We start from the raw sequence: 16,048 nt of genomic DNA on the forward strand, positions 1-16,048 counted from the left end.
AAAATACAGAAGCTGGCCATCCCAACAATAAAGACTAGGCAGTGGGGTGGGAGTTCAATCTCAAAGGGTTATCTGAGGCTGGTCTACAAGGGTGGCTCTTTCAAGAGGCGAGGTGAAGCGGTCGATCATCAGGGGCTGCATGCACTTTTCTACCTGTCCCCCAAGTCGCTGCTGCCCAGAGGAGCCATGTGGCCACCAGGAGCCAGGAGGCATTCTCCCCACATTGCCACTTGTGGCTATGCATTTTATTTCTGCAGCTGGGAGGAGGAGCCGTGTGGGGAGGAGGAGGCTAGCCCCACATGGGCCGCACGTGCACTCCTCCCTACAACCACCTCCCCATGCCACGAGGCCCCATACATTCTGATTCACCCCCAGCCCTCCTAGGGACAGCCAGCCCAGCTGGTAAGGATGCACAGAACTAATGTGTGAGTGAGCTGAGCACGGCTCATGTGTCCCCACCACCACCAGTCCAGGGTCTCCGTGAGTTGGCCACTGACGTGCCAGGTTATCTCTCGCTGTATCTTTAAGACCTCTCCCCCCCACCTTTCCTTTGTCCCTCCCCGTCCCTCCTCTTTCTGCCTTTGAGGCTGCCTCTCGGTTTCTCCTGCTCTTTGCAGCTCGCTCGGCTCCCTTTGACTTGCGTCCTCGGCAGGATCCCTGGACCAGCCGCCATGGCCGACATGAAATCAGGCATCTTTGCGAAAAATGTCCAAAAGAGGCTGAACAGGGCGCAGGAAAAGGTCAGCGGGAGCGACATCTGTGTGCCTGGGGACGTCCACTGGGGAGAAGGGGGCGGGGAGGTGGTGGTGCAAGGTGCGGGGGGGGGCGGGGGCTTGCCGCACTTTTCATTGGGGTGCAGAGCAGTACTTTCCAGTAATGGCGGGGGGAGGAATGTGTTTGGGAGGAAGCGCTCAGCAGGTCCGGCTTGGAATGGATGCAGAGGAAAAGCAGAAGCAAGGAGCTGCATCTTCGCCGAAGAAGGCGATGGCAGCGGTGCAAAGACAGGCAGCCGCTTGGGCATCCAATGGGCGGGTGGAAGAAGCATCATCACGGGTTTGCAAATCCAACGCTAAGCGCTTCTTCCATGGCACCGGGCAAGGTGGCGGCGGTGCTGCTGCTTTCCCTCTCTCCCGCGTATCTATTCTGCGGCTTGTGCAAACGGCCTGCAATAGGCAGCCACCGATTTCTCTCCCCAACAACCGCTCTCCATCCCTTTCTCTCTCACGGAGGCTGGTTTGCAATTGCAGACCCGGATTTAGTGCCTAGATCTGGAGAGCGCGAGCAGGCAGCTCTGTGCGCATTTATTGCGGTGTATTTAAGGCGGGTGTGGGGACCAAGCCAGGACGAGGATCAGAAGGCAGTACACACTCTGATTTGGCCCGGGGGGGAGGAATCACGACCGAAAACCTTCACATACAAACTAGTGCTCCCCCCCCGCGCCGATCTCCAGAGCTGCACCTTATTGCTGTTCATGACTGTTGTATGTGTGTCCTTCCCCAGAAGGTCAGGGGACTCAAGGGGCATCCAATAAGTGGTAACAAACAGCGTTTTGCCTAGAAAGAGGAGCCTGGGGCGGGGGCACCAAAAATGCCAACGTACTTGCTACTTCCATCTGATAGTTTGGATTGGTGTACGTTTGAAATGCCCCTTTATTGTTGCTTGAAGGAGCACAGATAACTCTTGGAGGATGAATTGCTGAACGTGAAGCATAGGTGCCTCTCCAAGGAACATTTGGCTTATAATTACTCAATAATAAGGGTGATGGTATGGGTTGTGTCCCCCCCACCCTTGGCAAGCAGCTGCTGTCAGTGGTGTTATGTAATATCCCTTGTCCCATTTAGTTATTATCTTGAATGAAGCTCTTTTAGATTGAATGATGCAACTGCACACATTATTTTCAACCTGCTACCTCTGCTTCGGTCACTAACCTAAAAATGATGTGTTATTGGCACCCAGGCCCCGAGTGCACACAGTGTGAGTGCACACACCATGGCTAGTGCTGTAGTGATCTGCTTTGGCAATGGTTGGCAAAGGGCCTGGGTTTCACTCTTGGATCATGCATGGGGCTTAGATACTTGATGGATAAAAATAGCTCCTCATACAAGGCTGTGTCCTGTTTATATCCAAAAATACGTTGGGAGGCTGAAGAATTTTGGGGAGCCTCAACCCTTTTCAGACTAGAAAGGGGGAGATAGGCAAACTGGGAATCCTTGGAGTGCCTCTATCTTCTTGGTGCGTGTGTCTGTTTTGCATAGTATGAGTGGTGGTGGTATTGGGGCAATTGTGCCAATTTTAAGACCTCAGCGGATGCCTGAGTTCGCCACCTCCCAGAGCTGGGTTTGTCGATAGAAGTTGGTCCAGTTAAAGATATCACCTTTCACAGTTTTGTAATCTGTATTGAAAAGGCACAGGTTGAGTGAAATCAGTTTGTGGCTATTGAGAGGGTTTTGCATTAATTACCTTTTTTTCTGATCTGTATTAACATCCAGGGTTACCCACAGGATTTTCTGAGCCCTGATCTTGTTTTCAGTTTGGAGGAGAAAATTCAGGGCCCTGTGAGAGCTCTTCTGAGCCCTCTGCACTTGGACCTCACCCCCGCCCCCCCCCCCCGCCACCAGTCTGCGGCCCTGATAACATTAAAGCAACCATCAAGAGGGCTTACGCCATTTGGTAGCCTGCAGTGCAAAAGGATTGCATTGGTAGTCCTGATCTAGTCGCAGAAATAAAGATCTGATTCTCCCTCGCCCCACCTCCAGACTTGCACACTTTCCATACTGTAAGAGGATTGTATTTCTTTTAATAACCACCCAAGCTCATCGTGAACTAATGTGATCTTCCTCACTGTGTTTGCTTGGAGGGCTGATCAGTCAGCTGATAAGAAGGGTCCTTTCTAGCTACCTTCTCTAAATCACTTCTATTGGTCACCCATCATGGCCACCTTGCTCCCCCCAGAGTGTTTGATCAGGGCTCATGTCAGCTCTTCCAGAAGAAGTAGCAACATATTCAGAGCCGCCATATTCAATAGGACACTGAAGGTCCATCAAGTCATGCTTCCCAGTGATTTAGAAGTGAATTGGACAGCTCTTTTCTTAATACTCAGGGAAGTACCAGCAGATGCAAGGGGGAGGTGACCTGACTCAAAATGGCAGGATCCAGGCTGTGGATTTTCTAGCCAAGTATTAGCAATAATGTAGCTACATATAGCAGTGTAGTTCACACACCATGGGTATCAATTTTCTGCAATCCCCCCCCCCCCCGAAGCATGCCCTCATGGAAAGGAATGGGGCGTGAGCACCACGCAGATGAGAATGGCCTACCAAACTGTGTCATCTTTTTCAAATAGACAATACCATGACAAATTAGACTTCTTTGTTTGCATCTGTAGCCTGCTTTGTCCCAGGATTTCAGAGCAGGCAATGCTCTCACAAATAGCCCAATTCAGACATTATGCTGTATGAGTGTAGAGATGTCTGTACACTCATACATGTGTTTGTGTGAATGACTGTAACTCTGTTCGTTTTAAAAGTGAACCTAGATACAGGCCCTTCAAATGTATGGTACAGATAGGAAATGTACTTCTGTATCTGCATTCAGCATAACATGTGAATGACTGTCCCTGTGTACAGATCTGTACCTGTGTACACTGTACGCTTGTATGAATATTGAACATAACGTGTGAATGCCTACTGACTTGGGCCATACATGAAGCGGAATGAGGTGGCAGAATGAACTATAGGTAGAAGAATACAGTTTTGAATGCTCTTCTGTGTTACAAACTCCTTGCAAATAGAAAATGAGCACAGCTGGTTAAGGTGGGCTCTCTGCATGTACCTCTCTGTATGTACAGTACTAGTTTTCTACTCACAGAGTTTTAAAAAAATGTATGAGAGGATTAAAAACTGTGATTACCCCACCTACAGTCTAAATTGGTACCATCCATTCTACCATCTCATTCCTACCTCATTCTGCAGCATGTGTAAGATAGGGCAGAATAGCCTGGAAAAAAGTACAAGGGGTCTAGTGAATTGATTCTGGACTCTCAAAATGTGAATTTTTCACTCAACTTTGCACAGATCCAGTGCCTATACATTTTTATCTTTTGAAATAAATATAGATATAAATATAGATAGATAGAAGCTGGGAATCTGAAATCTCTGTCAAGGCTATAGGGCTATGCTGAACTTATTCCTGAGTGAATGTTTTGAAACCTCAATTGTTCGTTACACAAGTTAATCCCCCTTAACTGCTAGTAATTCCTGATTTACCTCTTAGTCTGAATCTGCAGCACTCTTGTGTTGAAGTGCTCTAAGGCAGTAATACCAAAATAAACACTGGAAGTCCACTCACCTGGTAACTAACTTTCTGTGTTCTTGATTGGGCATTGTGAGTCACCTTCCCAGTATGTATACTCCTGGCAAAATGGACACTCGTGTATTCCTCATAAATGACAGTCTCTATGTGTGTGTTTATTCTGTGTGGAGATTGTCATTGTCCCCATGCAGGAAAGATTTCGTGAAGAGACCCCTAAATCTTCCTTTTATTGCTGCTGGGCTGCACAGCATAATTATTGAACACCATCTCTCTTTGCACTAGGAATCCAACTCTACTGTATTACAGTATTCCCTCTAACAAGGATTCCCAGATGTTGTTGACTACAGCTCCCAGAATCTCCAAACAGAAGCCATTGCAGCTGGGGATACTGGGAGTTGTAGGCAACAACAGCTGGGGATCCCTGTTAGAGCGAATACTGCTGTATTAATCTTTACAGCTGTTTTCACAAGTGTCAGATACGGAGGGCAATGGTTTGCACATGTGTTGGCTCTTATACATGTTTGTATGAATTTGTACATATAATTGAATTCAAAAGAGGAGTGCCACATGCTGCATCAAATGGAGTCTAGAAATGTGGTTCTTAAATTCAGATGATCTGGTTGGTGCTTTCCGTGCCCCTGTTCCTGCAGATGGACATGTAATACAGTCTAGAAAAAACTAGAAGTGATAAAAGTCCAGTTTATAGTATATACTTTCAGCAGAATCATCATAAAGCTTTTGCCAGACTGAATTGGTTTAGGCTGCAGTGGTGCTTGTTTGAATGTTCACTGTCCCTCATGAAAAAAGTCTCTGTATGTAGAAAATTAGCATACAGGTAGACCTCAGTATTCATGGGAATTCCATTTTCTTTAATTACCATTGATAGTGAAACCGTGAATACCAAGACATTGGGGCAATGGGATTATGGGGGTTAGGTTCCTGGAGGCCTGAAAATCACAGGGAAAACGGGCAAAAAATGCAAAGTAAAGTTTCCTATCATGCTCTACAGACCTCCAGCAAGTCTGAATTTTTCCATTGTTCCACAAATTTTTGTGAGGACTTAAAAAACACACACCCCTAAATGAGCCACAAAATGGCTCCCATGTTCAAAATGGCAGCCAGAAATGATCTCTGAGGTCATTTCCAGCCATCCATGTAACCCACGGATACACAAATTTAACCCCCCTTTTTTCTGTGTATGCCGAGATCGGGTGTCAGTTTCCCAACCGTGGATATGTGAAACTGTGGTTGCTGGATCCACAGGTAATAAGGTTTGACTATATCAGGAAGAAGAGCTCAGCCTAACCTTTTCTTTGACATGGCTTTGCCTTTTTCTTGTGGGGATGCTTGCAAACGATGCCATCACCCACCTTTATCCACACTCTATAGGATGTATAAGGCAGCTTAGTCATACGAGAAACAGTGGACTAGTACTTAGTTGTGACTAACTTAATTTCCACTTATTTCCGGGACACTTAGTCACCACTAACTTCTCCTGGATCATTTCTGTAGTCTTTGAGCTACAGTCTTGGCTGCTCATTCGTTATCATCTTTACTATAGAGATGTCGTCCTGGGATGGCCTTTTCTGTATGACAGTAACATTTGGACGTGCATAGTATGATTTATGGCCTGTTTCTATGCGTGTTTACTCAGAGGCAAGCACCACTGACTTGTAAACATGCATAGGTTTGCAGCCTTGATAGAATGACAGTGAGCAGGAAAGAGACATTTTTAAAACGACTTCAGCATTTCTCGCTTCCCTAAGAAGCTGAGGGCAATTGGTAGGCAGAGTATGACAAACTCCGTCCCTTTCAGTTTACTTGACTTGGCAAAGAAGCAGAGTTAAGATGATCTGCCTCTAGGTGATCAATGCCCCCTAAGTACCTATATGAACACTGGATAGTCATGGATCATTCCATTTTCCACCGCAGTGTGCTCCATTGTAACACTTCAGACTCTCCACTATTCTCCAGCAACAGTGAGCACCATCCATTGGGAACTCTGGAAGTCTCATTGAAATTCATAGGAATTGTTATGTGGATTGTGATTGCTGCTAGACAGGAGAATTGCTTACAGTCTTAAAGCTGATACCTTTTTCTTGACCCGGAACATTCTTAATTGTAAGGTTGGAAATCCTCTGTAGCACACATAGGAGCATCACACCTTATCCATACAACAACCTGGTGAGGTTAATTAGGCAGCAAGACAGTGATCTGCCCAAGGCCACTCAAGCCTGTGTGGGAAATTGAACCAGGTCCTAATCCACTATATAACACTGCCACCCCCATGTATCATAAGCTAGATCAGCAGTATTTTGGAAAGATGAACATCTCAGATTGTTTTTAAAAATACCGTTTCTTTTTAATAAAAAAATTAGTGAGTTTAATGTTCACCTAAAATATAGACTTTTAACAGCAGACTCTGTTTACATAGAACACTAGCTCAAAATGGTTTCCCAAGTAAGAACTGGGAAAGAACGGCAAAGAAAATGCTCAGTAGTAATCAGTATGGAGTGTTTTTAAAGCCCATCTGTTCATTGATTATTTAATGAAGTACTGTAATGAACTGCTGTTCATTAACTGTTTAATTTCTCAATAATTTCTGCATCACATTTATATGTGGATGTACATGAGCTTTTTCAGACGGCGACTTTACCGCGGCTTTACGTTGGGAGGGTGGATGTGTGTTCACATATCGACCAGATTTACCCCAAAGTCTGTGCGATATTTCAGGGAGCACTTCACACACAATTTGGGTTTCCCCCTTTGTATTGGAACCTAGCCCAATTTATGACCGGGGGGGGGGGAAATCCTCTTTTTGCATCAGAGTATCCGTTACGCCCCAAACCCGCGGTAAACCCACAGTAAAGCCTGCTGTCTGAAAAGCCTCATATACTTGCATTTGTTCACAAATAAATGGCAGAGATCAAGCATCATATATAAATATCAGTTAGTTGTCTCACAAGTAGATATTAACACATTTAACTTGTGTTTGTGTGCATGAAAATTCTTCATGTTCTCCAGTTTCTCTCCCACTCATCTACTACCACTTTCTTTAGAGGACAGGATTATTTAAGCGTTAAGTTTTCATAGTCTTATCCACAGGGTATCTGTTTGGACATATGATTAGGAGAAGGGGAACAATGTGCCAGGAGAGAGAGTGGAATGTGCTCACTCATTTCCCTAATTGCCTGTAGGCGGGGCCAGCTCCAGTGTATGATCCAAACCAAAACAATGGAACCATAAAGCATCTTCTGGAATGTTCTAGAAAGCCTTGTCCCTGCCCTGACATAGTAGTGTGCATGGTTCGGGCACACTGTTAAAGCCCTCCGGACCGGTTCGGAGGTCCGGCGGTCCGGAGGTTCGGATGGGCGGGGGACTGTTACTTTAAGCAGGGGTGGTGGTAGTACTTACCCCCCCCCGCCGCCGATCTTCCCCCTCCGGCGCTTCTTGGGGCGGCAGAGTTCCTCCCTGCCGCCCCTGCCCCCGTCGTTGTTCCTTAAGGCGGCTAAAAGAGACTAGAGCTAGCGGTGTGTATGTGCCCTGCGTGGCGCGCGCGCTTGTCTCTGACGCTGCCGCGTGCGCGCCGCATACGTCACGTGTGGAGAGTGGGAGGGTTGGGATTTTCACATCTGACACGGTGAGGACATGGCTTTCAGCCACATTATCAGGGACTCTGTACCTAGGTGCAGCACTGCCAATTTGATTAATGCCTGAACAGAACTATCCTCTTGCTGGATTGTATTGCTCTGTGTCTTGTTGCTTTCTGTGGTCTTTAATATTGAGTTTTATAATGGCCAAGCAGCCCTCAGCTGAAACTAACGTTTCAGCCAAAATTGGGTCAGGGGGTAAAACTGAGGAGCAGTTAAGGGGATATGGGTGCATGTGTTTAAAACATTCTAGGCAGAGGCCAGAAGGCTTACCTGGATGATAGCAGCAGTAGCATGGTTCTTCTTCTTCTTCTTCTTCTTCTTCTTCTTCTTCTTCTTCTTCTTCTTCTTCTTCTTCTTCTTCCTGCTTTGCTCCTTTTTAAACCTCTACTCAAGATGTTCTGTTTTTTAAAAAAATGTAAAATATAGAAAGACATGATTGTATGTGGACTATTTAAGTATGTAAATAGAGAGTTTGCATAGAGGTAAATAGAAACAGAGTTTATTTAAAATGGATAGATGGCAGGTTTCAAAGCGTAAAATGCTCAGACATATTACGGAATGTCAAAGGGATTGTTAATTATGTGCCTTTGAATACTGGGACTGTTGGCAGTCCAAAGCCCAGTTAATTGCTGGAGCTCTGTTTCAGAATTTCCTGGCTTATAGGATGGTGTGGAGTTTCCTTAATTACCTGTACTGATTTTTATAGAACAAATTCCCCCCAAAGGGCCTCTTTTCTTATTGTTCACCAGCATATCCATCCTTTGATTTTGAACTCAGTCCAAATCACCACCTGCATTTCATTCTGAAAAAGCCACATACCATACAAAAATGTGTTATCTAACCCACTTGAAAGCAACAGGTGTACATTTCCCACTCATTGGAGATGTTTGTTAGGAATTTCTTCAGTAACTAAATTCTTCTCTCTCCATTCTGACTTACCCTTTATTTATTTCCTCTTTATTCTTTTCCCTGTCTTTCTTACATGTTTTTTGTTAGATGAGGGAAAGTTGCAGGTGAAATGGAATGTTGTGTATATCCTGTAAAAAAAAAAAGCAATATAAATTTTCCAAAAATACAATTAGCTGCTGATAAATATTAATCAGGTTTTTAAAAGAGGATTTTTAGGTTAAGATTCCTCAGAAGGTTTGCAGATAAGGCTTAAACTTGGGAAACCCAGGTCTCCCAAGTCCAATACTGTCCAATGTGTAACTTCCTTTCCCTGGAAACAGATCAAAATTTGAGCCAGAACATTCTTCCAGAAGTGCTAGAAGACATTTTTCAGCTGGTTTTAATGAGCATCTAAGGGCTAATTCTGTATTTCATTCAGGATTTTCTGACATAAAACATCATTTTATGCCTTAGAGTAAGGATACTTCTTGTATTTGTGTTTGCTGTTCAGAAGAGTTAAGACCCTCTGTTGGTCACAGAGGTAACTTAATTTCAGTTGGAGAGGTTTGCACAAGGGAGATGGTTGAGCAAGACTGAGGCTGAGGAGAAGACTCGGGACTGGTTGAGAGGCTCGATTCCATGTAGTTAAACTAAAACTGGTGATCCCGTTGGCGCATGCGCTTCTGTGGAGTGTGTCGTGTGAACTCAAGATTTTTCTGTGATCTCAGATTGGCGCTGCTCCAAACTGACATTAAGCTGACACTGACAAGCCGAGTTCAAATCTAAGCTAACAGTTCTTGCTTAATGTCGGTTTGGTGTGTCACCAACTGGAGGTCGCAGAAAAATCCTGAATTTACACAGCATGATCTGCGGGAGCATGTGTGCTACCGGGATCTCCAGGTTTTGTTTAACTGACGTGGATTGATCATGTGAATCAGTCCTAGATGAAGAGACCAAAGCAAGGCAAGGGGGAGTGGAGGAAGAAAAAAGCTGGAAACAAAGCAGTTTTTAATTATCTTTGTCTGAGGCGGAAGTGGATCTGACCAAAAAAGAAGTCTGCAGCAGTAGTGGAGAGAACTTGCAATCAGAGAGAGGAAGACCTTGCTTGGTACCTGGTCTGGCAAGAGGCAAAAGTCTTGATTTAAAATTTTAACCTGAATTTATAGTAATCTTGATTAGCTACAACATCTTACTTTATAGCTATCCTTTTATGATTATTCTAAAATATATATTTACATAATAAAACTTAATATCTTTTAGTACAAAGTACATTTTTTCTCCTTGGTTGGTTCTTTCCTAAGGCCCATTCTATCAAGGGAAGTTTAAGAGGGTTATTATCCAGAGTTTGACGATAATTGGTGGCAGTGAGACTACAAAGAAAAGGGATTTTTTAAAATAAAGGAACCCCCATAGATAGTTAATGAGGCGAGACTCCTAAGTGAGTCACTGCAAGCTCCATGGGCTAATCCTGTTTTTCATTCAGTACATTCAGATATTTTCATTCAGATATTTTATTGAACATTGATTTTGGTGTTGCTAACTGCACTAAACTCTCAGCACGGGGTGGATCAGAACTCGAAATAAATAAATACTTCAGTTTACTGAGAATGAAGTGTTGGCTGTGGCTCCCTTACTTTTCCCAGTGTACCTTTTTATTATTGGAGAGCTGGAATAATTGTGATGTTGCATTTCTTAATACTCTGCTCTAGCTTTCAGTAGCTTTCTGGTGGTATAGAAACAGGCTGAACTTCAAGCTGATCACTTGATTAAGTAAATTGAAATTGAAGCACCATTAAGCTGAAATCAGAAGGAATCTACCTACAAAGTTCAGCAGGTCTGGGTCTGACCAATGTCTAGATGTGACACCAATCAAGAACCAGAAGCTTCTTCAGCGGGTTACATATATAACAATGTGCACAATCCTATATCCACTTATAGGCTGTGTGAATTGTGTTGTGGATGTCCCAGGATTGCACTGGGCTACATTTGAATGCTTCTGCTGAATGTTTCTATCTTCTGAGAATCTATGTCCTTTAAAAAGTCAGTGCAGTATAGTAGTTAGACTCGGATTTTGGTGCATTTCCTTAGTCTGGGAGTTAATGTGGGGCTTAGGATCTTATGTAGTTTATTAAGATGTGTGTTGTATCCAGGACACACAAGCAATAAGGACCATAAACGTTCTTTATAGTAAGCAGTCTTCTCAAGACAGTACAAACATCATAAGAGCACAGCAAGCAGTCAGTCAAATCAGAGAAGACGAACTGCCATTGCTCTCTGCTCTCTTTTATACATATAAACACTGATCCGTTCAGCTGGTTTCTTGTTCTCAACCCCTTAAAGGGACAGTACCTTAAAATCACATTGCCACAATATGACATAGTTCCTGCAACAAGTCTAAGAAAAGGTAATTACTTAGAAAAGGTAATGGGGTCAGTGAGTCCTTGCTTGCCATAATTATTTTAGTTAGGACTCCTAATTATCTTGTCTTGTCTGTGCTCTTTCCAGCTGCTGCCACTTGGCTGGGTGCTCTGCTCTTGATTATTGAGGGATTCATTTCCTCTTTGCAACATTGACCCGAATTCTGCAGAGCTACCAAGTAGTACTCAAGCTCACTTTCCGGTATCATCAGCATCCGCAAGTCTGACTGCGAGCACTGTAGGGTCTGGTGACTCAGCCCTATTGCTAAAAATAACACTCCTTTGCATATATATCTATATGGGGGGAAATACTTAAAATTGCATCTAAACATGGTGCATTGTACCTTGAAGCTTATAAACACTTATCAGAGATTTGGTCCAAAACGTGGAGGCTGGACAGGACATATGATATATAGTAATATATAATATATACTATGTCCTTGACAATATAATAAAACTTAACTAGCTAATGGTGCAGTGGGGAAATGACTTGACTAGCAAGCCAGAGGTTGTCAGTCCTATATCAGTCAGCAGTAATATAGGAAGATGCTGAAAGGCATCATCTCATACTATGCGGGAGGAGGCAATGGTAAATCCCTCCTGTATTATTATTATTATTATTACATTTTATATCCCGCTCTTCCTCCAAGGAGCCCAGAGCGTTGTATTACATACTTAAGTTTCTCCTCACAACAACCTTGTGAAGTAGGTTAGGCTGAGAGAGAAGTGACTGGCCCAGAATCACCCAGCAAGTATCATGGCTGAATGGAGATTTGAACTCGGGTCTCCATGTCCAGAACTCTAACCACTACACCACGCTGGCTCTCTACCAAAGACAACCACAGGGCTCCATGGTCGCCAGGAGTCAACACCAATTTGATGGCACACTTTACTTTAGCAGGATTACAGAAGGCTTCTACTTGAGACATTGTAAGCAAGTGTAAAGTGATGCACATTAGGGCAAAAAACACCAACTTCACATATACGCTGATGGGATCTGAGCTGTCGGTGACTGACCAGGTGAGAGATCTTGGGGTCATGGTGGACAGTTAATTGAAAGCTGTGAAAAAAGCTAATTCCATGCTAGGAATCATTAGGAGGGGGATTGAAAATAAAAATTCTAATAATATAATGCTTTTATACAAATCTATGGTGTGGCCACATCTGGAGTACTGTATACAGCTTTGGTCACCGTATCTTAAGAAGGATATTGTAGAACTGGAAAAGGTGCAGAAGAGGGCAACCAAAATGATCAGGGGCTTGGAGCACCTTCCTTGTGAGGCTAGAGATGCTACAGCATCTGGGGCTCTTTACCCTGGAAAAGAGGTGACTAAGGGGAGACATGATTGATGTGTATAAAATTATGCATGGAGTGGAGAGAGAAATTTTTCTCCCTCTCTCACAACACTAGAACCAGGGGTCACCCCATGAAACTGAAGTTTGGGAAATGTAGGGCCGACAAGTGGAAGTACTTTTTTACACAGCGCATAATTAATCTAAGGAATTCCTTGCCATGGGATGTGGTGAGGCCACCAGCTAGGATGGCTTTAAAGGGGCTTGGACAGATTCATGGAGGACAGGTCTATCAGTGGCTACTAGTCTGATGTCTGTGGGCCATCTCCAGCCTCAGAGGCAGGATGCCTCTCAATACCAGTTGCAGGGGAGCAACAGCAGGAGAGAGGGCATGCACGTACCTCTTGCCTGTGGGCTCCCCAGAGGCATCTGGTGGGCCACTGTGTGAAACAGGTTGCTGGACTAGATGGGCCTTGTGCCTGATCCAGCAGGGCTGTTCTTATGAGATGCTAGACTCCTGCTGCTGTCAGTCATTGCTGCAGGTGCTATGTTGGACTATAGTACTGTAGGTCTGGCTGGCTCTTGTATGTGGTGCCATCACCAAATTGCAGGGCAGGAATCACAAAAGTCATATGTGACTAATAGAATTTGGCCACAGGAACAGTAGGAACCAAGCATGTGCTTGATGTCTTATGGTTAGGGAGAAATCCCCCCCCGCCCCACCACACACACACACACGCACACGCGCGTGCGCGCGCACACACACACACACACACACATTTGTATCAAATCCAGCGAGTATTCCCTCACAGTTGCAGGGATTATTCCTGCACAGTTGCAGAGATTGTTGGTGTTGTGGCTGTATCCATGGTTGCCTATTCACATGTTGTTCACATGAAGATGTACTAGGGATAATTGACTGCTCAAATGAAGAAGAAAGTATCTTCTGTGAATCAGCTGTTAGGGAGCATATCCATCCACTCTTGTTTGTCTTTGGCAGCTGGCAATCAGAAGGCTCTTTTCTTTGAATGCCGTGATTATTAGTTTGGGGATAGGGCATAGCCGTAGTTGTTTAAAACTGACTAATTTAATAGGAATTTTTAAAATGTTAACAACTACAATGACAGATTATCTGGGAGCAATAAGAAGGCCATTCGGCTCACGTTCCTGTATGAAGACTAGATTCCTCATAGCCAAGTATTGTTAACAAGCTGAGTTAGCCTATGTGTTAGAAAGATAACTCAGGCCCTAGCCTTCCAGGTTTCAGAGTGAAATGGAGTACAGTGCACTGCTTCAGTTAGGCCCACTGGAATTAAATTGTTCAAGTTCCTTGATAACACATCTCTCTGTTTGTAGCCCATTCAGACATTCACATTATTTGTGAGTTCACTGCATATGTACCTGGTTTCGTATGAATGACTGCGCATCAGGGCTTGACAAATCCTAGGTGCCAGGAAGTCACAGTGTCTAGAAATTTAACTGTGGCACAACATAATGTCTTAATATGGCTCAATTGTATGTTTTGTGATTAACGTAATGTGTGGATGTGGCTGTTTGTCTTTGATTACAAGCTTACCTGTCATCTCTACGGCCACCAAATCTTATTTTCTTAACCTACTTACCTATTAAGTATGTCAGTCAGTCATCTTTTATTGCGGTCATAGACCAATAATTAAGTATGTATGTAAGTATGTATTCAATTTATATACTGCCTAGTATAAAAATCTCTAGGCGGTTTCAGTTCAACATTCACCCAATTTTTTTGGTCTGAAATATGGTTGTGCGGGAGGAAATATTTCTTGAAAACACCCCACTTTTTCAAGCCTGATCACTGCTGTTCATTTTCCTCTCCCTTCCCCTGCTGCTATGCTGGTTTTTCTGGTTAGGGCTTCTTGCTCCCGCCTCGAGCAATTCCAACCAATCAGATCATGTAGTGAATGTAGTAGTGGTGAGACTGAGGGTAGTGCTTCCCAGACTGGTCATATGATTGCACCTAGCCAGTTGCATCACCAATTGTCCAGGAAGCATCAGAACCACTTCAAGTTGTTCTGCATCAAATTCAGTTTTGACTGAAATTATTTGATAGCACAGTATTGTTTTGTGTAGATGGAAATAGTGAGTGGTCAATGCAAGTGTCAATGATGGCTTTAATAAAGGCATTGTAAATTTAGTTAGTTAACATTTCAAACATTAAACCTGCCTGTTCTGGATGGGGTTACACACCCACCTGAAAGATCAGGTATGTAGCTTGGGAGTTCTCCAGGACCCAAAACTCTCTCTGGTTTCTCAGGTTGAGGCAGCAGCCAGGAGTGCTTTTTCTTGGCTTTGGCTAATACATCAGCTACACCCATTTCTGGAGGCAAATGACCTTAAAACAGAGGTGCATGTGCTGGTAATCTCCAGGCTTGACTACTGTAATGCACTCTACGTTGGGCTGCCTTTGCATGTTGTCTGGAAACTACAATTGATACAGAATGCAGCTGCTAGACTGGTCTCTTGGACAACATGAAGGGACCATATAACACTGACTTTAAAAGAACTGCTCTGACTGCCAATATGTTTCCGAGTGAAATACAGGTTATTTCCTATAAAGCCTTCAACGGCTTGCGTCCAGGGTACTTAAGATAGTGCCTTCTCTGTCAGGAGCCCTGTCGGTGATTAAGATCATCTGGAGAGATCTAGTTATGGTTGCTGCTGGCTTGTTTGGTGGGTCTTCTCTGTGGTTGTCCCAGGGCTTTGGAATATGCTCCCTGTCAAAATAAGAATATCTCCCTGTTAAAATAAGAACATCTCCTTCTCTGTTTGCTTTTAGGAAGAACCTCAAGATTTGTTTTCTTAGGCTTTTAACTGAAATTAGTTTAAAATTATTTAATTGTTTTATCCCAAGAGATTGTGTTAAGTTTTTCCCCCCTGTGAAATTGTTTTAATTGTTTTACTCTGTTTTATATTGGATGTGTTTTACTACAACAAATATTTACAGGTGAAACTCGGAAAATTAGAATATTGTGCAAAAGTCCATTAATTTCAGTAATGCAAATTAAAAGGTGAAACTGATATATGAGACAGATGCATTACATGCAAAGCGAGATAAGTCAAGCCTTAATTTGTTATAATTGTGATGATCATGGCGTACAGCTCATGAAAACCCCAAATCCACAATCCCAGAAAATTAGAATATTACATGGAACCAAGAAGACAAGGATTGTAGAATAGAACAATATCGGACCTCTGAAAAGTATACAGTGTACTGTGCTTGATTGGCCAGCAAACTCGCCTGACCTTGGCATTGCCAAGAGAAGGATGAGAGACATGAGACCAAACAATGCAGAAGAGCCGAAGGCCGCTAATGAAGCATCCTGGTCTTCCATAACACCTCATCAGTGTCACAGGCTGATAGCATCCATGCCACGCCGCATTGAGGCAGTAATTGCTGCAAAAGGGGCCCAAACCAAGTACTGAATACATATGCATGCTTATACTTTTCAG

The 16,048-nt window shown here is 43.7% G+C and overlaps 1 protein-coding gene across 1 annotated transcript in view; it reads left to right on the forward strand.

Moving 5' to 3' along the window:
• The first annotated feature begins 548 nt into the window (after nt 1-548).
• LOC128330137 (amphiphysin-like) overlaps nt 549-16,048 on the forward strand; it is a 143,023-nt gene continuing 127,523 nt past the window's right edge. Inside the window, exon 1 of the mRNA XM_053262481.1 lies at nt 549-740. Coding sequence (XP_053118456.1) covers nt 672-740 — 69 coding nt within the window. The 5' untranslated portion in view covers nt 549-671. The remainder of the gene's footprint in view (nt 741-16,048) is intronic.

The sequence above is a fragment of the Hemicordylus capensis genome, chromosome 6 (assembly GCF_027244095.1).
Source record: "Hemicordylus capensis ecotype Gifberg chromosome 6, rHemCap1.1.pri, whole genome shotgun sequence".
Taxonomy (NCBI): Eukaryota; Metazoa; Chordata; class Lepidosauria; order Squamata; family Cordylidae; genus Hemicordylus; species Hemicordylus capensis.